Source organism: Rhinolophus ferrumequinum, chromosome 11 (genome assembly GCF_004115265.2).
Source record: "Rhinolophus ferrumequinum isolate MPI-CBG mRhiFer1 chromosome 11, mRhiFer1_v1.p, whole genome shotgun sequence".
NCBI lineage: Eukaryota > Metazoa > Chordata > Mammalia > Chiroptera > Rhinolophidae > Rhinolophus > Rhinolophus ferrumequinum.
Window position 1 is genome coordinate 29096244 of NC_046294.1, and position 25898 is coordinate 29122141.

General features: G+C 37.2%; 1 protein-coding gene across 1 annotated transcript; it reads left to right on the forward strand.

Moving 5' to 3' along the window:
* The first annotated feature begins 663 nt into the window (after positions 1-663).
* Positions 664-24643, forward strand: CCDC34 (coiled-coil domain containing 34). Its single transcript, XM_033118796.1, has 6 exons — positions 664-1133; positions 6907-7042; positions 13313-13420; positions 21644-21802; positions 22345-22486; positions 24140-24643. Exons 1-6 carry the CDS (start codon positions 793-795, stop codon positions 24355-24357), a joined length of 1104 nt encoding a protein of 367 aa, XP_032974687.1. The 5' UTR covers positions 664-792; the 3' UTR covers positions 24358-24643.
* Positions 24644-25898: the final 1255 nt, after the last annotated feature.

Here is a 25898-nt window from a genome sequence, read left to right on the forward strand (position 1 = left end):
TGGCACTCTCATGCCCATCCCCAATCCCTGAGAGTGCTCCTTCTGAGATCCCACATTTTTTCTTTCCTCATAAAATGAATATTAGAAAATATATGATTTTTCATCACACGAGAACGAGGAACTTGGAAGTGCAGTGTTTTTACCTTAATCATCTATATCCAGTGATGCCAAGCACAGGTCCTAGCACACTGGAGGGTTCAGAGGCCCCAAAATTTACATGTATGGACAACTAGTTCCCTTAAGATACCAGGCAAACGAGGTACTAACCAAAAACTGAAAAATTAACGGTGAATTCTTGGACACACCCGTAAACTTGGGTAAAGTACGCCCCTCCCCCCGCCCTTACAAAATATGGCTGTGCGCTGATAGAAATCACGACTGGTGCTTATCATCCTGACCTGGTAATGATATGAGGGTAGTTTTGGCTTTTGCCTCCTTCCCTTTAAAAGTATCTGCTATATTCAGTGACAGCATATTTCAGGTACCAAATGAACTGCAACACCCCAGCAAACAAAGGACAGTCCCTTAAAGTTGTCAACACCGAGCGGGACCTCGCCCGTGAGCCGAGGCGCAGAAGCCTTTGGCCGGGTGGAGGTAGGGCCATCCGGGAGAGGCCGGCGCAGAGCAAGCCACTCTCACTAGTCCGGGGACAAAGCCCGTGCTGACTCCACGCGTCGCCATGGCAACGCGGGGTCGGTAACCGGCCCGGATAGGCCAGGCTCGGCGCTCGCGAGGCCTGCTGGGAGAGCACGTCCCCGCCACCCCTCCGCCGGTTTGAACTTGGCGGGCTAGATGTGGGCGGCGGGGCCGTGGAGGGCTGCTTCCCCCGCTTCCGACAGCCGGTTCCTGCCCGACTGCAGGGCCAGGTCTCGGCCCTCCCCGGGTTCCTTCTCCGTCCCCATGGCGGGCACCCGAGGGCAGGGGCTGGAGACCGTGGCGGCGTGCTCGCCATCTCCGCCGCTGAGCTGCAGCACTTCCACCCTGTCGCTGTTGTCTCCCCTCCGCCACCCGAGCTTCCGGTTGGACGACGACGATGGTGACGGGGAAGTTGAGGAAGACGTGGACGAAAATGCCGGTGATTCAGAGGCCAAGGGGGCGAGCCTGAGAGGAATGGAGTTACAGGGGCGCACCAGGTAAACCCGAGGCCGCTCGCTGGCCGATACAGCCCCTCTCAAGGTTCCTTCGACCTTTCTGCGTCCCTTCTTCTGCCGGCCAAACACCCTCGTGTCTTCTGCCTCACAGGCTGGGCAAGCACCTGTATCCTGAGGTGTTGCCCCTTTTTGCACAGAGAGTCCTGGGCCGGTTCTTACAAATGACCTCACATTTTCTATGATTCTTAAATCCTTTTTCTTAAATTCTTAAATTGAGACTAGGATGTTGCTACAGTCTCCCTAGAAAAACGCACATAGTGTCAAACACAAAATTTTGCTACAATTTAAGGAGTTTTATAAATACTCAGAAGTCTGTGGACACCAGAACTCTTGTCCATACCCTTGGTACCAAAATGTGGTTTGCTGCACCTCAGTACTACCTGTAGATAACTTGAAAAAAATCTGATTGCCAATGAAGTAGGTTGTAGCACGCAGCATACTCTTTATGTTATAAATAAGGAGCCGAAGCACAGAGGTTAGCAATGTCAACCTCAGCTTCCAGAGGCAACTGTGGGTCTGATCTGAGCGCTTACTTAACAGTAGACTAACAGTCATTGAATCAAAGACTATTAGAACCAAAGAGATTATTCAAACCATTGTGATTTATTTCTACAATTATTTATTCGGCAAACATTTAGTTTGTGGCACATAAGGATCTACTTATTGAGGACTATCAACAAGATAAGCATGGCCTGTACTCATGGAATTCAAGCCTAGATCAAGTCACTCATATTACAGGTAATAAAACTGGCTTAGAACACAAATAAGTCTGATTCAGAGGCATATGCCTGGTTATTAGCAGAACTGGGCCTAGTAGCAAACTATACTGATCAGTGTTGTCTCTTCCCTAGACTGGATGTCTAATATTATTGGGTATATAGAAATAGTAGCAAAAGGCCTATGTCTGCAGGAGTATGTTTTTCTGAAACAGACATAGTAATGCAGGTCCATTTTGGGGTAGGCTTATTACATCGTCTTCAGAAAGCATTTTACAATTTTCCGATTGTCAATCTGTATAAGACATAGTACAGGAGATCTAAGAATTACTGACAAGAGGACCCATGTGTGTAAGCATCAAGATAGCCCCTTTCATATAAGGCATTTGTAACCAGAGTAAGTGAAGGGAATGTGGAACCATCTGAAGTGGCTCCTACACAGTTACAACAGTGAGTCTCTTAAGAATGAGAAGTAAAAATAAGTACACTGGTGGGAATGGAGATCAGGGAGAGTAACTAAGCAAACCACTTGTCCAGACTGGTTGTAGCAACAAGAAACAGGTCCCTGATCAATCTGATAGAACTAATGGTTAAATTAGACTTTCAGGAGTCCATTTTCATGTGGGCCTTTGTAGGAATTTTTCAGGACTGAGTTGGCCCCATAGATTTTTAAAATAAATTTGAAGGCTTTGGACAATACCTTCTGAGTCTAATCAACAACACGCTGTAGACACAGTGTAGCAACCTAGAATGATGGCTATCAAAAGTACGTCTCAGCTACCTAGACCTTGCATTAGCTTCCAGTAACAAAAGCACTGACCAAATGGAGCTTAGCAGGAGAGGAGCCAGAAAGATTAATGTCTCCTCTTAGCCAAAGCCCAGATGGGCTGGTGGCATCCCGGACCAAGGCTGCCTTCCTTATCGCAGTTCATTCTCTGTGAGTCAAAGGAATAGGTAGGATGTAGTCTGGAAAGAATGTAGGAGTTGCCAGACCTGGTGTATGGCAAGTGCGAGATGCTTATTTGGTGCTCGATAAATTGTTGTGCTGAATGAATGCCTATTCCCACTGCCGAGAGAACAGGACAGATGCAGTGATTGTTTCAAATGCTTTAGAAAACCTAGCGCTTCTTTTCAGGAAAGATATGTGTTGAGAAAGTCTTCTCACTTCTCCCTACTTCTAACCTTAAGCTGGTACCCTGGACAGTTGCGGATGATGGCATGAGGAGAGTAGACTGTCTGAGTCATCAGAGTCCAGCCATAGTTCTGGGTAATGAGCGTCTTCTCTGGACCGAGGAGCAAACCTAAAGCTGCCTGGGACTTTATACCTTGTATCCATCCTTCACCTGCTCTGGTGACTTGGCTGTGGCAATACTCACAGGATATGGCTTTTTTGAGCTAGACTCGGGCATCAGCTGTACCTGATGGATAGGAGCTCAAGGTATTTTAGGTGTAAATAGAGCTGTGCTTAGAGGATATTACGCATGAACCTTCAAGTGGTCTGACGTGAAGTTCACAGTTGACTTCAGACAAGATAATGAGAAGTATTTTCCTGGTGTCTTTTATAATATGCTTTGGGCCTGCTGTTTATTCAGCTTTACCCTGGTTTTTGTTGTTGTTTGTTTGGGGTTTTTTTGTATCACTCTATCCAGTAGGAAACTCATGTCTTAATAAATGTCTTGGTCATAAATAGCTGCTTATCAAGCCTCTCTTGATTATGGGCAGAGAAGTAATATATATGCTAAACATTTTGACACACCGTGTTTCCCCGAAAATAAGACCTAGCTGGACAATCTGCTCTATTGTGTCTTTTGGAGTAAAAATTATCTTCTAGTAAAATAAGACTGGGTCTTATATAATATAATATAATATAATATAATATAATATAATATAATACCAGATCTTACATTAATTTTTGCTCCAAAAAATGCATTAGAGCTGATTGTCCAGCTAGGTCTTATTTTCGGGAAAACATGGTATTTGTTAAAAATATTAAGGCAAGAAATTTAATATTTAAAATGTTATTTTCTAAAAGATACTAATCTCACTAATTTCTTCTTTCAACAAACATTTGTTAGGAGTCTACTATATTCTAGGCCCTAAGCTAGACTCTTGAAATAAAGAATGAGTCAAGACATGTTTTCTGTCTGTAAGGAATTCACGGCCTGTGGCAGAGATGGACAAGTGACAGAAAGCCCAAGGTGCTTAGTCCAGATTTTTTGCAGAGGGTTTCACTATGAGGCAATAAAGATGATGCGTGAGTTGACTCTTGAAGGGAGAGTGGGAATTAGCTGTACTCCTACTCCCACTACTAAGGACAGGTACCAGATGGTTACTGCGTGCCCGGAACTGTACTCAGTGCTTTAGCATGGACTGTCTCATCCAGGGGTAACTGAGGTAGCCACCACTGTTATCTCCATTTGACACATGAGAAATGGGAGCTTAAAGAGGTGAAAAACCATACCCTCGAAAGAAGCAAGTAGAGATTCACCCCAAATATTTTGCTCACAAACCTAAGCTCTTACATGGGCCGTGTGTGGAGGTGGAGGACAGAATTTCAGAGTTGGAGGCAGCACTGCAGAGCACGGGGCCCGGCGCATTCAGCAGTCTGCATCTGTGTAAGTTCAAGGGTGAAAGGTAGAGTCCGCATCAGCCACTGGTGAAAGGAGTGACTGGAAGACAGGCAGGGCCAATTCATGGACGTCAGGCTGTGGAGTCTGGATGTCATCTTGTGGGCAGAGGTGCCGCTGAAGAACTCTGAGGAGTGACATGATAGCAGGATGCATTTGAAGGATGAGTCTGGTAACTGTGAATAAGGATTTGAAATGGAGGGGGAAAGGCCAGTTATGACCAGACAGTGGTTGCAAGATTGCAGGAGAGGAGAATGGCTTGAGAAAATTGAAAGAAGTGGAATAGACATAATTAGGTGATAATATGGGTGTGGGAGGCGGGCGCATCAGATGTGGCCTAGGAGCCGGAGGAGTCAAAGGTCTGGCCAGGTTCCTGGCGTGGCTACCTGGGTAGGTGGTGGTACCCTTCACTGAGATCGGGTTATACGAGGAGGAGTAACATTTTCCTGGTGAGGAGGGAGGGAGAGTAATGGGTGGATGGTGGAAGACGGTTAAACTTGTTTTGAACTGATTGAGTTTGATATTTAAATGGAGCTTTCTATCAGATGGTTGGAAATAAAGCCTGGAGCTCAGGAGAAAGATATGGCCAGGAATGACTGATGTGCACATGATTAGCATCTAGCGATAGTTGAAACTATGGGAACAGATGAGGTGGTTATGCAAGACCAAGAAGGACCATACACACACGCACACACACACACGAAATAAACAACACATCAACAGTGTTTCTTTCCCACTAGAATAAAAATTCCATCAGACCATGGATGAATTGAGAAATAGCAGGAAAAAAAAAAAGCTGATGTAGAAGTAGAAAAAGTTGTGCATTGCAGTGGGTTAGGCGGTTGGTTGCTTGACTAAGGGTGCAGAGGAGCTGAGTCTTTAATAACCTCGTCTCTAGAGCTGCCTTGGGTCCTGAGCAGCCTTTCTTTCCATGGGTGCTCAGCTTTTCCTGTTTTTAAGTCTTGTGTACGGCTAAACCCCTGTGTTCTTTGTTTACTTACCTGCTTAGAGTATTTCCTCTCCCCTCTTCTCTTTAGCGTGAGTGAGTAGTAACTTTGCCCTGTACCCAGAAGAGAGAGACTGAGAGAGGTGCCTGGTAGAGATGGTAACCATGGCAGGAGGTAACCGAACTGGAGAGTCCACACTCCCTAAGAATTGGCAAAAGGGAGTCAACCCAAGTGTTCAAAAGAATGCAAGGGCCATATTGTTTTGTAATTTTTTTTATTTCAAAACAATTTCAGGCCGGCCCGGTAGCTCAGGCGGTTAGAGCTCCATGTTCCTAACTCCGAAGGCTGCCGGTTCGATTCCCACATGGGCCAGTGGGCTCTCAACCACAAGGTTGCCAGTTCAATTCCTGAAGTCCCGCAAGGGATGGTGGGCTCCGCCCCCTGCAACTAAGATTGAACATGGCACCTTGAGCTGAGCTGCCTCCCGGATGGCTCAGTTGGTTGGAGCACGGGCTGTCAACCACAAGGTTGCCAGTTCGATTCCTCCACTCCTTCAAGGGATGGTGGGCTCCGCCCCCTGCAACTAAGATTGAACACGGCACCTTGAGCTGAGCTGCCGCTGAGCTCCCGGATGGCTCAGTTGGTTGGAGTGCATCCTCTCAACCACAAGGTTGCCGGTTCAACTCCCGCAAGGGATGGTGGGCTGTGCCCCCTGCAACTAGCAACGGCAACTGGACCTGGGCTGCGCCCGACACAACTAAGACTGAAAGGACAACAACTTGAAGCTGAATGGCACCCTCCACAACTAAGATTGAAAGGACAACAACTTGACTTGGAAAACAGGCCTGGAAGTACACAGTGTTCCCCAATAAAGTCCTGTTCCCCTTCCCCAATAAAATCTTTAAAAAAAAAAAAAAAAAAAAAACAATTTCAAACTTACAGAAAAGTTGAGAGTTTAAAGAACTTCTGCTCACCCTTCACCCAGAATCACTAATTGTTATTAACACATTTGCTTTATCATTCTCTCTGTAAATACACACACTCCTTTTTACCCCCCTGAAATATTTAAGTGAGGAAAAGGGAAGAATCTTCTCCAGGATATGATTTGGATCATGTGTTGTAATTAGTTATCCAGATGTAAGATTTTTAAGAATAAAAAATTGTTCTCATTGAGGCAAATGGACCTGGTGTGGGTTATCCCAGTAGGTTTTAAAATACTGTGATTTTAGAAGATGAAGGAACTCCAAGGCAGTTTGATGGATAAATTACTTTAAATACTAAAGTTCCTTTTAATGACTTTTCAAATGTATATTTCTATATAATTCATTCATATATATGTACTTATAAAAATCAGGATTCTAAATATGTTATTAAATTCTGTTTTCACTGTATAACTAAGTGATTTTGACTGTTAAGCCAAAGAGTTTCAAGTACAAGTGCTGTAATGTCCTCTCTTTTGTAATAGTGTGGTTGAATCCAAAGATAACCAAGAAGAACAGAAACAGGTGCGTTTACCAGAAAGCAGCCTGACACCGTGGGAAGTGTGGTTTGTTGGCAAAGAAAAAGAAGAACGTGACCGTCAGCAACAGAAAGCTGTAGAGGTAAAACTATACAGTATTCTTTTTATGCACTCCATGAGGTCACAGAGTAGAGATGCTGTTGAAATTAAAACGTTAATGTTATCCCTCAAAACAAAGTTTTTGCATTTGTTTGTGTCAGTTTGCTCTATTGATTTCAACAACTCTTATTATAGAAACAATGCATGGTTACCATAAGAACATTTCGAAAATAGAGCTAAGTATAATTAAGAAAATTAAAATCTCTCATCTCACCACCTGAAGATAACCATTGTTAATATTGAGGCGTATATAGCCTTCCACATTTTCTTCTCTATAAATTTAAAAAAATTATGTATGTACAAATGTATATATACAGGCACATACAATGGAGCTTCATTGTTATGTACATTAAACTAAAGTAAATTCAACTGCATATGCTTGGTGAAATTTTTAAGAAAGGAGAAAAAAAAAATTTGAGATAGAGATAGGAATCTATCCCCATATCACTCAATGTGCCCTGGAGTAATTTTGTGCTGGGAGATGGCAATCTGTGTTTTTCAGTTTCTCTGTACTTCTCTGCCTTGTTTGTGGACATTTCTGCATTTGTGGTTTTCTCTGTGAACTCTCACTCTCCAAACTCAAAACATAGTTTGAGATAGCTTTTCACACGAATCCTTCATTTTTTGAACTCTTACTGTTTGCTTTTTAGAACCTAGCAGCCAAGTAGATTTGGATAATTTGGCATCCCCAATATCCAGACTCATTATCTGAATTCTCCCTATTATCCAAACACAGAAAACAGATTTGAGTGATAAGGGGATACTTCTTGTTTTTATTTTTTATAAATTTTTTAGAGGTTTTTTTTTTTTTTTTTAAGATTTTTATGAAAAATACAGAGGGTGCCAAAAAAATGTATACACATTTTAAGAAAGGAAAGAACTATTAAAATTATAATACTCAATATATAACGATAACAAAAGATGAATACAAGTCACGTTTGACTTCTGCATTTACAAGAGGTGCTCAGAGTGGTTCCCATCAGCGTCCAGACACTTCTGATGACGGTGAACTACTGTTTGAGCAACGCTGACCAAAGGGTCCACTTGTATACATTTTTTTGGCACCCCCGGTACATTTCCATGTCATTAAATATTTTTACAGCATCATTTTTAAATGGCTAGCTAAGATTACTAAAATACATTTAAAATGTATTAAATATGTATTAGAATGTAGTTAATGGGTTCACTGTTGTTGTATATTTAAGTTTATTCTAATCTGTTGGTAACCGTGTTGTCATAAAAATTCCTGGAACTGTAGCTTTGCCCTCCAAGATCATCCTTGGAATAAATTTTCATAATCAGTTTTGAAATTAGTCGTTGTTTCTTTGATGGGTTTCTAACCAGGTAAGCAGTCGTATATTCAGGAGGCAGACATGATTCAAATGATTGTAGACACCAGTACATCCTGCTGTTTCCCTGCTGCCGGACACTTTGTGTTCTCAAATACAAATTTATTCCTGGCAAAGCGCACAGTGGTATTTATTTCCTCTTAGAGGGGCACAGGTCCTGAGAAAGACCTTATGGTTTGATGTCAGACAGGCTTAGTTAAACTTTTATGCCTCTTTCAATTTACTCATCTGTACAATAAATGTAAAATAACATCTGTGTCACAGGATTTTTGTGAGGATTAAATGAGACAACATATAAAGATGAGTGGTAGTGTTTTATGGCTATTGATATCATTGCTATTCATAACCTCCTACAGCGTTTTCATTTATTTTCAGAATTAATGTGTATTATTAAGACCCCAGACTCTTACTTCTCTTACTTCAACCTTAAGTTTTAACATTACTAATTCCATTACTTAGTGCAGTAGCTTTCACAATATTTATTCACAGTGAGAAATTTACTTTGCTTCATGTCACACACAGATACACATACACACACACACACACGTACATACATATTTGGAATAACATCTTAATTTTTGCAAAACCTGGTATTCTATTTTTTTTTTTTTTAAGGCTGGTCATAACCCATTAAATTGGTTTTAGACTCGCAGTTTGGAAGACGTTGATACAGTCCAGTGAGCCAATGGTGAAGTGGAACTCAGTTGATGGTACTTAACTTTATCTCTAGTCTCACCAGAAATGACTTGTTACATTAAGAAAAGGAAGATCACTTCAGGTCATTTTTAGAGTCAGCACACAATAAAAGAAGTTAAATAAATTCGTAAGGGAGCCCGGGCTGAACAAGGCTGAAATTTTAGCTTTGGCATTTTAACTCTGTGACTTTGAGAAAGTTACTTAACTTCTCTGAGCCTCAGTCTCCATCTGTAAGCCAGATGTTAGAGAGGAAATAGTAGAGTGGGTAAAAAAATAAATTCTTGTGCTGTAGTTTTGTAGATTCAAAACTCGGACCTTGGACAAATCATTAACCTCTTTCTACCTCAATTTCTTTATCAATGAAAGGGAAAATTATATTTACTTCATAGTGTTGTCATGAGGACTAAGTGAGCATCAGCAAATGTAGTAGTATACAGGAAGCACTGAGTAAAAGTTAGTTGTTGTTATGTGTTAAAGGAGAAAATAATAAACTACTGAAGGTTTGTTTTGCGAACAGACTAAAGTAATGAACGTCAAGTCCCTACCACATTGATTGAGCATGTAGCAGAGTATAATTGGTTGAAAGATTAAAACCTTTCCGTGTATTTAGGAGTTTGACATTTCTTATGGCTAGGTCATTACTTAACTCTGAAGCAATTAAAATACTTCAGCATGAATCTTACTGTTTCAGTCATGGCAGGGATATCATAACAAGTAGGCCAACTACTCACTTTATTTATAAAAGCTTATTTTGAGCTATGTGGTATTCACATTCTTTTCATGCCGTTTTCTTTGTTTTATTTTCTAAGTCATGCTTCCTTTATTTTCCTGTCCTTATTTATTGCATTCTCTAATTTGTTTACAAATCATATCATTAAAAGCACAGATTTTTAGCCATAAGGAACAATTCATCTCAGATCCCTATTAAACATAAGTGTCAGAAAGTAACATTGCCAAGGTTTCAGTTAGTGGCTAAGCTGGGACTGGATCCTAGTTCCTTCGACTTCCAGTTTAATAAGTTTTTTTTCCACAGTACCAAGATGTATTTTTAGAACTAAATGGTTCAGACTTAGTGTTTAATTTTGAATTTAACCTGACTTACTTTCTTCCTTGAAAACTTAAAAGAAGATTTAAAGGATAGTTGGGTCATTAAAAAGATTATTCCTTCTCATAAATTTGATTTTATCAACAGACATTTAGATTTGTTTTAGATATCTCTGTAAGATTGAGTTAAATTATTTTAACCCATCAAAATTATCCGCTGACAATGTTGTTTTACATTTGTAACTGTTAAGATGATAAATATGATAAATGTTAAATGTCAGTATCATGAAAAACTAACATATTGGTTTTGTAGGTCGTATAAATTTTATTTTGGTTTTTATTATGTAAAAAAATTCTTTAGCAGACTACCCTAAATTCCCTATGGCCTTTGGCTTACTCTAATTTTTAACATTTGCTTTAACATTTTAGTACAATCTGTTCTAAATTATAAAATATATCTAGTTTGTGAATAATCCATACTTTTATTTTTTTCACAATCTTGCCCTGAATGAGGGAATAGGGTAGGATATGGAGTTGGTGAAACTCAAAACTGTCCGTTTTTCTGATTGTTAACCTTCGAAGGTATAAAGTTCTTTGAAAGTCGACAAAAGCTATTGAAATAAAAATGCTGTTGAGGATCCTCTTTGGATTTTGCTTTTCCATAATCGAATGTGTACTCTGGAAAATAGCTCTAATCCTGTTGAAATTCAGTGGTGTACCAGAAGACGACGTAGGCCTTGTGAGAGAAGACTGCAGCTGTGTCCGGGAGAGGTTTGCCTTGGCGGCGAACATATGGACGTATTCAGGGTGGGAAATTCTAAGAGGGCCAGCCTTGGGAGGGAGGGTTATGTCTCAGAATGTGATGTATGTTCTGGGGTGGCAAATTACTTGAACAGACATCCTGAGATTAGAGCACTGTCTGGGTCAGTGGTAGTATTTTCTAGGTACTTTTGACCCTTCCTTTACCTTTAACTCTTATGTCAACATTAACTAAAATTCGTGAGCCATAAAATAGGAACACAAATTCTGATTTTGTTTTTTTGGGTTTTTTTTTTTGCTGATTTTTGAGTTTAATTATATGTAGAATCTTAAAGGGGTACATAAATATAATCAGTCATATCTTTAGTTGTATATTTAAATGATTTCTTTTCTTAAAAATAAAATTTAGGACTATTTAGGAAAATTTGAGGTATATGGTTGTCAGATCTGTATCTATCCTGCACACACACACACACACACACACACACACACACACTCATGCATACATACATGCACGTATTCCCCCTTTTTGTTTCCTGACACAAGTCCAGACTTCTTCCCTTTACAACTCATATACTGTGTCAACCTCCTAATCAGTCTCCCTCAGAATAGTTCTGATCCCTTTAATGCAGTCCTTAACCTTTATCATTAAGAGTTCTAAATCATCCCTTTGCCACGTATTCCTGCTTCATAGTGTTCAATTTACTCTGCCTGTCTCAAAAGACCTTTTTCTGTCTAGTTACCACCCGCCCACCCACCATCCCAAATCGCTCCCTTCTAGTGAAGCCAGTTCCTCACTGTTCCTCTTACAGTGCTCATTTCTGACTACCCTGGTCCACACTGTTTCTCCTCTCATCTTTTCTTTCCTTCTTTTCCATTTTCTGAAGTCCTGTTATACACAAAACTTCACAATGTAGCACTTAATTCTTTTGTGTATTTAGAAGGAGATTAGATCAGAGACTTCTGGAATTTCATCCCTGTATCTCTCAGTTCATGCTACCTTGATAGTAGGCACTCCATAAAAAAAGTAGTAAGTGAATAATCAAGGAATAGCAACTGCAGAGGTAAGGAAGAATCTTTTTAAAACCAAGATGGCTGTTTTACTCTGGGGGCTTGGAGGAGGATAGTGTTTAAACTTTGGAAGACTTTCTGAATGAGTGAGAGCAGTTATTTTCTATGCAGCAGAATTTTAGGATGAGAGGTCGTAGAAGACAGGTATCCTGCGGCCATTTGCTGTTCTAAAGTGCAAAAGATAAGTTCCTGGTGTCACGTTTTATCTTCATTTCATTTAACACACTGGAATTGTCTGAAAGTTGAAAAATGGTCCTTCCCACTACTCTATTTCCCTGAAAATAAGACCTAGCCCAGATAAGTAGTTCTAATGCGTCTTTTGGAGCAAAAATTAATATGAGACCCGGTATTATATTATATTATACCCAGTCTTATATTAAAATAAGACCGGGTCTTACATTAATTTTTGCTCCAAAAGATGCATTAGAGTTGATGGTCCGGCTAGGTCTTATTTTCAGGGAAACACAGTACCACTCATATGCAGGTAGGTAGATCTTTGGGAGAGGGAGGGTTGGGGAGGAGTGAGGTCCAATGGAAGATACATAAAAATATCTGATTATTAGTACCTAAGGAAAGAGAAGAAAAACAACCGGTAATTATGGTAGTAGAGTCCTAAGAGTCTAGTTGGAACAGCATTCTCAACTAATGCTGTAATTTAACTGATGAGTGACAGAGTGGTGGCATTCAGCTTGTAGTTTTATTTGGCCATACCTTCCACATTCTTTCTCCTAAGGAAATGCCCAAACGTGTAGATTCGAGTGACAGCAAGGCAGTTAAATAATCTGGGATATGAATGTGGTTTTGTTTTACACTCTGGCAGTTATAAAATCAGTGAAGAAAAATTTAGATTCTTTTTTTTCTCTAAAGAAAATTGAATGGCTTCTGTACATTTCTTCTTTGGTATGACTCTGAGTTAAATTTTTAAATTTAGGGATTATTTAGTTCCTATCCTTTATCTTCAAGAATCTAGAGGCTTTTTAGAACTGTAAAAAAAGTTTCAATTCCCTTGAGCCTCTGCCAGTAGCGTACAGCGATGCCAAAATTTATGTGTGGGAAAGTTGATTTCAATGAGGGTAATTTAGCTGAAGTTTAGTCTAAGAAACTAGTGTTTTGCTGCCAAGCAATTATTTGCATTTCTAAAAAATGACATACTTTTTACCAACGCTTTCTTTTCATCATAGACTAGTTACTTAAGTAAGTTATTGTCACTAATGGTATATTTTCTATAAAGGAAACTATATTCATGTTTAATTTGGTTAACCTCAGCCTTTTTTCAAATATGTGATTTGAGTATGTCTATTAAATGTTACCTTTTGTTTGAATAAAATTCACAGGAATTAAGTCAGCAGCTGGAAAAAAGAAAAGAAATGGAAGAACGGGAAAAAAGAAAGATAATTGCTGAAGAAAAACACAAGGAATGGGTTCAGAAAAAGAATGAACAGGTAAGAAGAAAAAAAAAATGGACACACACATACTGACTGATATCTCTTGTGAAGTGTTCTTCCCATTATTCCTCATTAGCTAGGTTTTTCTTATTTTCTCGTAGATTCTTTCTTCTCTGACCTGATTTTTTTCCCCTACCCTCGTGGACATTTATGAAGTCTCTTTCTTCTGCCCTTTGCTCTCTGCTTCTCTCCCTTTTCCCTCATGTGGCTTCCACTTATATGTGGCTACAGGTAGTCATGAAATCTGTATCTCTAGATACATATCGAGACCTGACTTCCTGGAGTCTTGGGTTTTCATCTGTAAGATCAGCACGCACCTCTGAGCCTGCAAATCTGAAACAACCCATTTTTGCCCATTGTCCTTTGATAGAACCATTCTCCTAACTCCTTGATTTCTGTTATTAGTATTGTTGTCATCTCAATCACCTACACATAATCAGAATTCTTCTGTTCATAGTCATCCCCTCCTTTCCTTTGCAATGTCCATTCTCCAATTTGTGATCTCTTCCTATCTGGTCTCATTACATCTTACAACCTTTTGTTTGTTTGTTTATTTTTTCATACTGGAATGTAAGTTCCATAAGGGCAGGGATATTTTGCCTCTTTCGTTCAGTTCTCTAGCAGCTAGATCAGTACGTGACACATAATAGTTGCCCCAAATACTTGTTGAATGAATCAATCTATCCTCTGTTCAAGCCAGCCTAATCTTGCTGAAACAGTCGAATGTCATTCCCCAATTCAAAATAGGTTTTTCATGATTCCTCACTGTCTTCTGAATACCATTTTAACAATTCTAGCCTAACTGGTTAAAGACCTTCTCTTTGCTCTCTGAACCATGTCTTCCACTGTGGTTCCTTCATTCTATGCTATTGCTTTTTACTGGCATTCTTGGGAGCACACACACAGGATAATCATGGCCCATTTTCTGGGAGTATTAGATCACTGGAAAATTTTGAGAGGAAAAATGTCATTTTTATGTTAAAGCAAGCACAGATATTTAATGGAATAGAACATAAGTTTCATGTTACTTTTAAGATACACAATAGATTTCAAAGAAATCTTGAGCTTCGGACTGTGTTCTCCAACTGCTGGGAATATGTGTTCATGAGAAATTATAAGAACGTTTTTGTTTTGTTTTCACTTCCTTATTTATTTATGTGATATTTCATCAGCATGGAATCTCATCATATCCTCCGTCCTACCTTTCTCTCTTTATTATCCAATTCAAAGCATTTCCTACATGAAGCATTCTCTGATCGCATGCTAGAAACTCTTTCCTTTTCTGAACCCTTGTTCAGTTTTATTACTTTGTCATATACTGGCTTGTATTTTATATATATACATACATACATATATACACATATGTATATATACATATGTGTATATATATAATACATACATATATATACACATATGTATATATATGTATGTATTTTGTTGCTATCTTATATTATGCATATATCTTTCCTTTTTTTGTTCTTTTTCCAAAGACTTATGCATATATCTTTACTTCCATTGTAATTTTAAGATTACTAAAGGTAGGAATTATTTTTTATATTACTTTTTAATCCATTACAAGATCTAGCATTATGCTTTATAATATAGTAAGCATTTGCTATTGGAATGAATGAATGAATGAATGAATGGTATTATCTTCCTTTCAATTTTAATACATTTTTATATTGAATCACAAATTAAAAATTTTTTAAATGCTAACACTTTATTGTTTTGATTTTTACATATTTAGAATGATACTGCTTTTATTATAATCCAATTTGATGAATTTAGTCAAATGTTTAGCTTGTAGGGCGGCAAGGTTTTCATTTTTAATTCTAAATTTTTATCCCTAAGTATTGTTATATCTAATGCCCAATGGTATTAATAAGAGTATCTAGTAAATCATTTCAGTGAATTGAAGATGACACAGTTTTCTTCATCCAGGTATTGTGAAAAGGAAATGGGCTAGTGGTTACCAGAGGGTAAGGGGGGTGGGGGGTGGGAGATGAGGGTAAGGGGGATCAAACATATGGTGATGGAAGGAGAACTGACTCTGGGTGGTGAACACACAATGGGATTTATAGATGATGTAACACAGAATTGTACACCTGAAATCTATGTAATTTTACTAACAATTGTCACCCCAATAAATTAAAAAAAAAAGGAAAAAAAGGAAATGGGCTAGACGTGTGTGTTATAACCATAAATATATTTGTTCTTTATTTCGGAAGTAAATTATTATTATTATTATTTTTAAGTTTACCTCATCCCATAATATTCTTTGTGAATAAATGCCAAAATCAAAGTAAGTCTCTGTGACCATTACCAAACTTTGAGTGATACTTTTTTGAAGATTATAACTGTAAAATAAAATAGTTTCACATGTACAGAATTGCATGCTCTCTCCTCTAAAAGCTTTCTTATCTTCGAACTCCATTAAGCTCATTTTACCATGCCAATCAAACATAGTTGTTGTTTGGCTAAGAATGTAAGATACTGCTAAGAGATGATATATTCTCTGTTTTAATTAGTGGCAGTAGATCTAATCCAATTATTTGAGAAAAAATTTCTTTCTTTTGGAGGGAAATGGCTTGCCCTGACATAAATCACTAATTATTGAAAGCAAGATTTCCATAAAGTTGAGAATAGTTCAAAAACGAACCTTAAGAAATTAAGTTTATTTATTCTGCAGAACTCTTGTGCATGTTAAGGAATAATTGATTACACTAATTTTTTTTTCTTTAAAACTTATCAGATTTCTTGTTTCACTCTTAGTTACATTTACCTCTATTTGTAAAGACTGCTCTCCTGGTTCTTCTCTTCCTGTCTGGCATCTAGCTTTTTTTCTCCTCTGTTTACATTTCATGGTGTGTGGTCCTCTGTGCCTCCAGCTTCATTCACATTTTAGCTATATATGTGGCCTATTTTCTCTAAGTCATTTTCACTGTGTTCTATCAAAAAATCAGACAAAAAGAATTTATGTATCCATTAGCAAAGCTAGTTTCTTATACTATGACTGTAAATTGTTAAATCTGTTTCAAATAAATGGCTTATCTCATCTGGTACTCTTACATTTGTGTTGCCGTACTAATTCATTTTTTAGATTTGTTTTTGGCAGTATGTTATCACATTTTGTAAAAGGGCCTTACCTTCATTGTTTTTTAAATTATTTAAAAATAAAATTATTTTTAATTCTCAAAACGTAGAACTGATTTTTTTAATGTAAAAAAATGAATTCAGATCAACAAAGTGTATGATTGATAACATTGTTATCAGTGCACCATTCCTGCATTCAACACTTTTACTATGCGCCAGGTCCTATTGAAGGAACCAGAGAAGAAATTTGGAAACTGTAGCCAGTTGTTTTGTTACTTTCCTTTAGTTTCAAGAAACAAAGTTTCTCTTAGGGCACCATCTTTAAAAAGGGAAGATTTATTGTTGTGCCCTGGGTGATATAGAACTGGAGTGCCCGAAAATCTGAAGCCACTTTAGTGGCCGGCTACTCTTTCAACACTTCTCTCTGAGTGCTTCTTCTGTTCTTTTGCTAACTAAAGGCATTCCATTCTCTCTTCTCTACTGTAAGTCTTTCACAGAGCCTGTCTGATGTTTTGAAATCAACTTTCATTGAAAAACAATAAAGAACACTCATCATAAGTTTGATGAAGTCTGGAAAATTATGTACCTGTATAACCAACAGCACAAGATACAGAACATTTCCATCACCTGCATAGCTCCCTCGTGCCACTTTACGTTCAGCCCCTGCTCCCCACCCGCAAGGGAACCATTAATAGCTTTCTCTCCCTACAGGTTAGATTTGCCTCTTCTAGAATCTCATAAATAAAAGTATAGAATATGGATTCTTTTCTGTTGGACTTCTTTTGTTTTAAAAATTCCCTGATATTTCATGTATTAAGATTGTTCCTTTCTATTGCTGAGTAGTATTCTATTCTACAGAATTCCACAAATTGTTTATCCATTCACTAGTTGATGGACAATTGTGTTGTTTCCAGTTTGGGGGTATTCTGAATAAAATTCTATGACAACTTATGTACAAGTCTTTTTGTGGACATTTGTTTTCATTTCTCTTGGATAAATGCCTAGGAACTGAATTGCTGGGTTGTGTGGTAAATATGTGTTTAACTTTATAAGAAATTGCCAAACTTTTTAAAAGTGTTTGTACCATTTACATTTCCACCACTATTGTATGAAAATTCCAATTGCACCACATCCTTACCAAATTGATATTGTCAATCTGTTTCATTTTCAGTCATTCTAGTAAGTGTGTCATGGTGTGTCATTGTTTCACGTTCATTTTCCTGAGATCTAACGATATTTATCAACTTTTTATAAGCTTATTTGTTGTATTAGTACCAGGGTTGCCATAATGAAATACCACAGGCTGGGTAGTAAGTAACAGAAGCTAATTTTCTCAAGAGTTTTGGAGGCTGGAAGTCCAAAATGGAGGTGTCAGAGCAAGGTTTGGTTTCTTCTGAGGCCGCTCCTTGGCTTGCAGACAGACATCGCTCCATACCGTCTCCATGTGAGGGTGCCCATGTGGCTTTTTCTCTGTGCAGGTGAATCCCTGAGGTCTTTCTCCTCTTATAAGGACACCAGTCCTGTTTGGATTAGGACCCCACCCATACGGCCTTAATTACCTCCTTACCTCGTTAAAGGTCCTGTTTTCACATACAGTCACCTTGAGGGTTATAGCTTCTCAACATGTGAATGTGGGAGGGGGGCGCACAGTTCAGTCCATAGCATTAGCAAGCATTTCTACATCTCTTTTCTTGTTTTGTTTGTTTTGTGTTTAATTTTTTGCCCATTTTGTGGAAGGATTCTGTGTCTTATTAGTAAGTTTTAAGAGTTTTTTTTATATATTTAAATCATGTTACATATATGTATTTCAAATATTTCCTCCCATTTAATTTTTTTAGTGGTATTTTTAAAGAGCAGAGGTTTTAAATTTTGACGAAGATCCGTATTTCAGTTTTTTCTTTTATAGTTTGTTGGTTTTGTGTGTTATTTAAGAAACTTTTGCATATGCCAAGGGTGTAAAAATATTCTTCATTGTTTTCTTCTAGAAATTTTATCACTTTAACTTTTACCTATATGTATATTTTGAGTTAATTTTAATGTTTGGTTTCAGTTAAAGGTCAAGGTTCATTTTTTTGCATTTGGATATCCAATTGTTCCAACACTATTTGTTGAAAAGATAATCTTTTTCCTATTCAGTTACCTTGACACTTGTTTAAAATCAATTGACCATATGCATACGGATTTATTTCTGGATTCTCTTCTGTTCCATTTCTATATTCTATGCCTGTACCACACACACTAGCCTATTACTATAGCTCTATAATTTTTCTAATCAGATAGTATAAATCCTCCATCTTTTTCAAAATTGTTTTAATTACTCCTTCCATATACAATTTAGAATCATCTTATCAGTTTCCCAAGTCATGCTTGGTTGAATAGTGCCTGTGATACCATTGGAATTGCATTAATTATATAGATCATTTTGGAGAAAATTGCCATCTTAATATCACATTTTAGATCTATAAACATGATTTTTATTTCTATCTAGGTCACCTTTAATTTCTCTGAATTATGTTTTTTTAGTTTTCAAGGTACGGGGATATTACACGTTTGTTATTAAATGTACCCCAAAGTCTTTCATGTTTTCGATGATGAGAGCAGTTATCTTGTCTTATTCCTGATATTATATAATTTCCACGCCTAGTTTTGATATCAGAGTAATACTGGGCTCTTAAAACAGGCTTAGATGCGTCTCTTTTTCTCTGTTTTCTAAAATAATTTGGGTACTACTTGGTAGTATTTCTTCCTTAATTGTGTGATAGATTCCACCAGTGAAGCAATGAGAGGCTAGAGTTTTCTTTGTGGAAAAGTTTTTAATTCTGAATTGTTTTCACAAGTAAAGGGTTATTCAGACACTCAATTTCTTCTTGAATCAGTTTTGGAAAGTGGTATATTTTAAGGAATTTTGACATTATATTTAAATTGAACTTTTTGGCATAAAATTGTTTTTGACAGTCTCTCATTTCAGTGCCTGTATGATCTGTAGTGATCTGCCACTTACCATGTATGTGGCCTTAGGCAAACTACTTAATCTCTCTGTGCCTTAGTGTCCTCATTTGTAAGATAAGATTATAATAGTATCTATTTCATTTTGCGGTTCTAAGAATAAATTGATGTAGTACATGCATATAAAGTGTATAGAGTAGTAAAAGGCAGAGTTAGCAGTGGAAAAATGTTAGTTATAATTTCAAACAATGTAGGGACTGATTAACTCCCGTTGATGAAGCCATGGAGTCTCATGAGTCAGCCAGAGATTGAACAAGAATACTCCAAGATTCTTTATAATCTTGCAGATTTTTCTGACAGTATGAAGTAATTAAAATCCAGTAGTCAGTGGATAAAATCAATGGATATTGAGTCCTCCGCAAGAAAGGATTCCTTTTTGCAGCTACTGGCTGCCCAACTAGAAGTAGATATAGCATCTTGGGAAATGACTTGGACTTTGATTTTTTTTTTTTTTTTTTTTTAAGGATTTTATTGGGGAAGGGGAACAGGACTTTACTGGGGAACAGTGTGTACTTACAGGACTTTTTTCCAAGTCAAGTTGTTGTCCTTTCAGTCTTAGTTGTGGAGGGCGCAGCTCAGCTCTGTTGCTAGTTGCAGGGGTCGCAGCCCACCGTGCCTTGTGGAAGTCGAACTGGCAACCTTGTGGTTGAGAGGATGCGCTCCAACCAACTGAGCCCTCCAGGAGCTCAGCGGCAGCTCAGCTCAAGGTGCCGTGTTCAATTTTAGTTGAAGGGGGCACTGCCCACCATCCCTTGCGTGACTCGAGGAATTGAACTGTCATTGAGAGCCCGCGCTCCAACCAACTGAGCCATCTGGGAGGCAGCTCAGCTCAAGGTGCCGTGTTAAATCTTAGTTGCAGGGTGCGGAGCCCATCATCCTTGCGGGTCTCGAGGAATTGAACTGGCAACCTTGTGGTTGAGAGCCCACTGGCCCATGTGGGAATCGAACCGGCAGCCTTCGGAGTTAGGAGCACGGAGCTCTAACCGCCTGAGCCGCCGGGCCAGCTCCGGGACTTTGATTTCTAAAACCTGCCTTTTCCTGTGTAGCTGGACATATACTGTATGTAACTGATGTTTGTTACTTGGATGTTAACTGAATTGCGTATATTAAAGTATTCTAGAAGAAGATGCTTTCAAGGGAAGAATTTCTTTTCTTGGCTCATACTTATTTGCTCTGCGAAGCATGATGTATATGCATTTGTATTGCATGCACGTTATGCCTTGTAGATTATTTTCCAAACCTTTGATAAAGAGAGCTAGCCATGTCATTGGTTATTTAGAATTTAGCTGTGTTGGTAAAGTATCTTTTGAATGAGGAAGGAAAAACCATTTGAGTTATATAGTCCATGTCAAATTTTTTCTACAAAGAGCCAGATAAATATTTTAGTATCACAGGCCATACAATCTCTGCTGCAACTATTGAACTTTGCTGTTGTGGTGCAAAAGCAGCCCTGGACAATAAATCTGTAAATAAATTGTTGTGGCCACATATCAGTGCAACTATTGAAAAATACAGGTGGTGAGTAGACCATAGACCTGCCGGCCATAGTTTGCCAACCTCGTGTCTATATAAGACTTACAAGAATTACATAGCCAAAGATTTGTCTGTATGTATCCTCAGAGCAGTATTTAATGGGCCAAAATGTTATTTGTTTGTCCTACATAATTCCAAAAACTTCACTGATGGTGAAGATTTATCCACGTATTCATATTGGCAAACAGTCCCGGAAATATGTACACACGTGGCTTCTATTTTAGAGGTAAACATCCATTAAAAAACATGATGATTCAGGACAATGTAACAAGTTGTAATTTCTGTTCACTAGTTTACTCAACAAATCTTTACTGAGCACCAGCTGTTTATTCAGCACTATCTGAGGCTCTGAGTATACTTTCCTGAACAAGAGCTTTGTTAGTGTCATTGGGAATCTTAGAGCTGGGAGACTGAAACTAACCAGGTCATTGCAGGTATGTTACATATTGTCATAAGCCACATTGTGTCAACCACTGTGTTATCATCTAAGAAATAGCTGAAGTTTAGAAAATTACTGTATGTAACACTCCTTTCTCATATGAGGATAATTACAGATATTCCAATTCCAATTCTTTATTTTTATTTAAGCAAAGAAAAGAGAGGGAACAAAAAATTAATAAAGAAATGGAGGAAAAAGCAGCAAAGGAATTGGCGAAAGAACATTTGCAAGAAAAAGCAAAAGGAAAATATCAAGAATGGTTAAAGAAAAAAAATGCTGAAGAATGTGAGAAGAAGAAGAAAGAAAAGGTATTTTCATTAAAGTGAGCCCTTAGAAGACATGGCTTTGGTGTTCACATGTGCCAACTGTATTGTATAAAATATTTCTAAAGAAAATTGGCGCTGTCTTAGCATAAAATAAATACATGAAGCTATCCCTGCTTGTTATACTGTTTAAGCTTCAGAGATGAATATGCATTTGGTTTTCTTAGGTTGAGAAACGTTAATAAGCCTGTTGATATTTTTTCAATTGGGTTTATATTTTTTATTGTTAATACTTTTAAGTATTTTTTGATGTACTTTCATTACATTATTGTAAATTATTATTCTGTTTTAAAACAGCAAATTGGTTTTTTCTTCTTGGATTTGATGTCTTGTTTAGAGGCAGCCACTTTCATATCACATCTCTGATCATGTTAAGTTTTGCACTCAAATTATAGAAATATGATTTAGTATTCATCATCAGTAAGCCATTGGGGTGCAAAGCTACTGGGGAAAAGAGTCGGTAGAATTTGAATAGAATTTTTAGTTACAGAACATCTCTGGAGAATCTTTGGTTTTGTCATTTTAAGGAAAAAGAAAAACAACGGCAAGCTGAATTACAGGAAAAAAAGGAAATAGCAGAAAAAAAGTTTAAGGAATGGTTGGAAAATGCAAAAAATAAACCTCGTCCAGCTGCGAAGAGCTATGGTTATGCCAATGGAAAACTTACAGGTTGGTTTTTATGTTATGTGGCTTACATAAATATGGCTTGCCGGAGTAAATATTATACATTATGTTTCCTTTTGACAGAAATAGAAATGTGTAAAAATAATTTTTCTTTCAAATTACTATTTTCTGAAAGATTATATTATAACATGATGTTCCTGTGGAGATAGAACCAATTTATTGTCATTCTCTATAAATCAGATATATTTCAAAGGCAATAGTTGCAAAACTGCAAAGTAGTGATTTCTTACACTAAGAAACAATTTTCTTTCATTTCTTGAATTTTAAAGCCTTGAACAGGACATATTTAAGGGGTTATTTTTCTTCACCTTCTTCTAACCCCCTCTGAGGCAGAGCTTCCACTGTCTTCGACAACGTTGTTTTTGCAGGGTGGAATACTAGATGGCACGTGAGCCAGACACAAAACCGGTCCGCCTTTGGGCTTGGTCTCGTTATAAATGGTAGTGCATGTTTTTCTTTGTACTTCATGTTGGAAGCTCATACCTTGCTGACAGCTGCCTTCAGTTATTTAAGTGATTTATTATTAAAAATACTCCCATTCTGTTTTGTTCACACAATAGAACATATTCCAGACTTTGTTTTGACCGTCTTGGTGAAGTGTGTGTTGACATATCCATGCAGTCAAAGTGGGTTGCCAGTGTCTGAATGACATGTTCCTGCTGTCAGGATTTAGGTCTCTCCTACATGTCACAGAGGTTGTCTGTTACAGCTACTGAGCGTGGCCTGCTTCAGTTTTTTTCTGTCTTATTTGAAAAAAGAGTAATAAGCAGTGGTTTTAGCCAAACAATTGGTTAGAAAAGTTAAAGCTTTAGGTGGGAGTATACATATTGACTAGAAGTTCATTGCTAAAAAATGGGTTATTCTATTAATATTTTTGCATTTTTAATGAGTTTTATTCTAATAAGCATCATATTTGTCTGCAAATGCTCTACTGCTCTTAAGCCTCTATTCTTTATGCCCATAACATTTTTACAAATTATGAAATAAATTTATGTGTGTATAGTGACTGGAGGATTTGAATATGATTTACAAAATGTTCCTCCTTCAGAATTATTAGATATTGGGAATCACAACTCATTAAACACTTCATATACATTATACAAGAACACTCCATAATTAGTAATCATAACTACAGTGATACGGAATCTTAGAAATTTGAGTGATAGTAATACAGAATTTCAGTGATTCTAAGGAAAAATCTTGATTCACTTTCGCTACTTATGCAATGTGAATTTATTTTTTTCTGTAAATTTCAGTGTCTGACTAGGGGAAACTAGTTCTCAAGTGGTTTCCCAGATTTAGTTAAGAAAACGAAGATTTTATTCAATTTAAGGATTCTAAACCTAATTTCTTAGTCAAATTTTTATATGAGTTTTTATATAGATATTTTTTGGACTCTTAGAATTATCATTTACATATTAATTTTACCTACAATATTTACTGTATTTGAAAAGTGTTACTTGTTTGAAAATATTCGAGGGTTCATTTTAAATGAGTCAAATTGGTTCCTCAATGATATTTTTGCCATTTAGATTTTTTTAACATTTTTCTAGGAATTTAAAAATAACCAGTTTCTTTGATTGCAAGACTTTTTTTCTTGTTTTGTTTTGTTCTGATTTTTTTTTTAAACAATTTTAGGTTTTTACAGTGGAAATTCTTATCCAGAACCAGCCTTTTATAATCCAGTTCCCTGGAAACCAATTCATATGCCTCCTCCCAAGGAAGCTAAGGCTCTAACAGGAAAGAAGACTAAAAGACCTGTGATAAGTCAGCCGCACAAGTCCTCGTCGTCTCTGGTAATTCATAAAGCCAGAAGCAATCTTTGCCTTGGAACTCTGTGCAGAATACAGAGATAGTAGGCTTGGGACACTGCGTGCTTTTACCTGTAGCTATTGAATTTTACAATCAGAAATTGTTTTTTACTGCTTAGTCAGGTAGTTCAACATTTGATGTTGAGATTGACAAGTTCAAATATTTGCATTTACATGTAGAGTCATTGGAGTTAATTAAGGAAGATATTTTATACATTTTCTGTTTTATAAAGGCTTCAAGGTTGATCTTGGCATATTTCGCAGGATAAGTGACTGAATATCTAACAATTGTGTTTGTATTTAGTTTGTGTTAAAACCACTGTGATACCAATAAAACCAACAAGTTTTCTTGTGTTCTTTCATACTCTTGTTATTTCTGTTTATGTTTTTGAACATAATAAGATTAAATTGTTCAAGCAAGCATTCCTAAACTACATGGTGAAGATAACTCTTAGAAGAATCTAAATGAGTTAAAATCCTAGAGTAATCAAAAATAGTCTTGTTTGATGGCTTTTGGTATATTTTTCCCTATGTAAATACTTCTAAAGAACTAACTGGAGGCATGTTTTGTAGCAAGGAAATGAGGGTTTTAAAGGAAATTTTCAAAACGTCATTTTGTACTCTGGATCTTAGATTGTTATTTAGTAATCTTGAGGTACTAATAGTGTTTTGCTGTACTTGGTACAAATACTTAGATGTTAATTATAATTAGGTTGTTAATTTCGAAATTGGATTATCAGTGCATTATATTTTAATGTTCAGTGATATTTTACTGAAGGTGAGATTATAGATATTAAATAAATGTTAAGGATAGTATTTCTAAGGGTTGCTATTAAAATAGCACTCATTACTTTTTATTAAATTTTAAAAATCTGTATCTTTTTTTAGGGGATCATCAAGAAATGAAAGTTTGTTGTGGCAATATAAAGTCAGTAAGTTCATTTAAAAGTGATTTCTATTTAGGATATATTTCATGTTTCTGCTCTTTTAGTCCTATCTGCCAAGTTTCTTCTGATTAACCTGCAGTGGTGTTGATCAGCACAAGGAAACAGAAATAGAATCTTTGAAGGGTATTCATGTCGTCAGAAAGCTGGGAAAATTCTAAGCAGAGAATAGTTTGTGAGGAGTCAGTAGGGTTTGTTGGGCCAACATATTGGTGAGATTTAGAGGTCTGACCATTTTTCTCAGGACCTCTTAAATATAGTGAATCTTACAGATCATCATTGTACTTGAGTACATTGACTTACTATATAGAGAGAATGTAGAATTTGCCAGTGTAGCAATAAACTTGTGTGCAAAAAACATAGTGTACATAGGTCTACATTCCTGGGGATTTTAGATATAGTTATATCCAAGAAACTTTCCATTTCCCACAGTAGATTAAGTCATTTAGGCAACTTTTAGCTATAACCATAATCCTAATAAGACTTTGCATTCAATCGGTAATTAATTAGATTGACCAATGGTAATTGAACATTTACTGTGACAGATGTTTTACATATTGATTTAGGAATTTAAATTATATATTTCTTTAATCACCATACATTTACAGCCCAGCCAGGAAAACATGTAACAGAATAAATGCT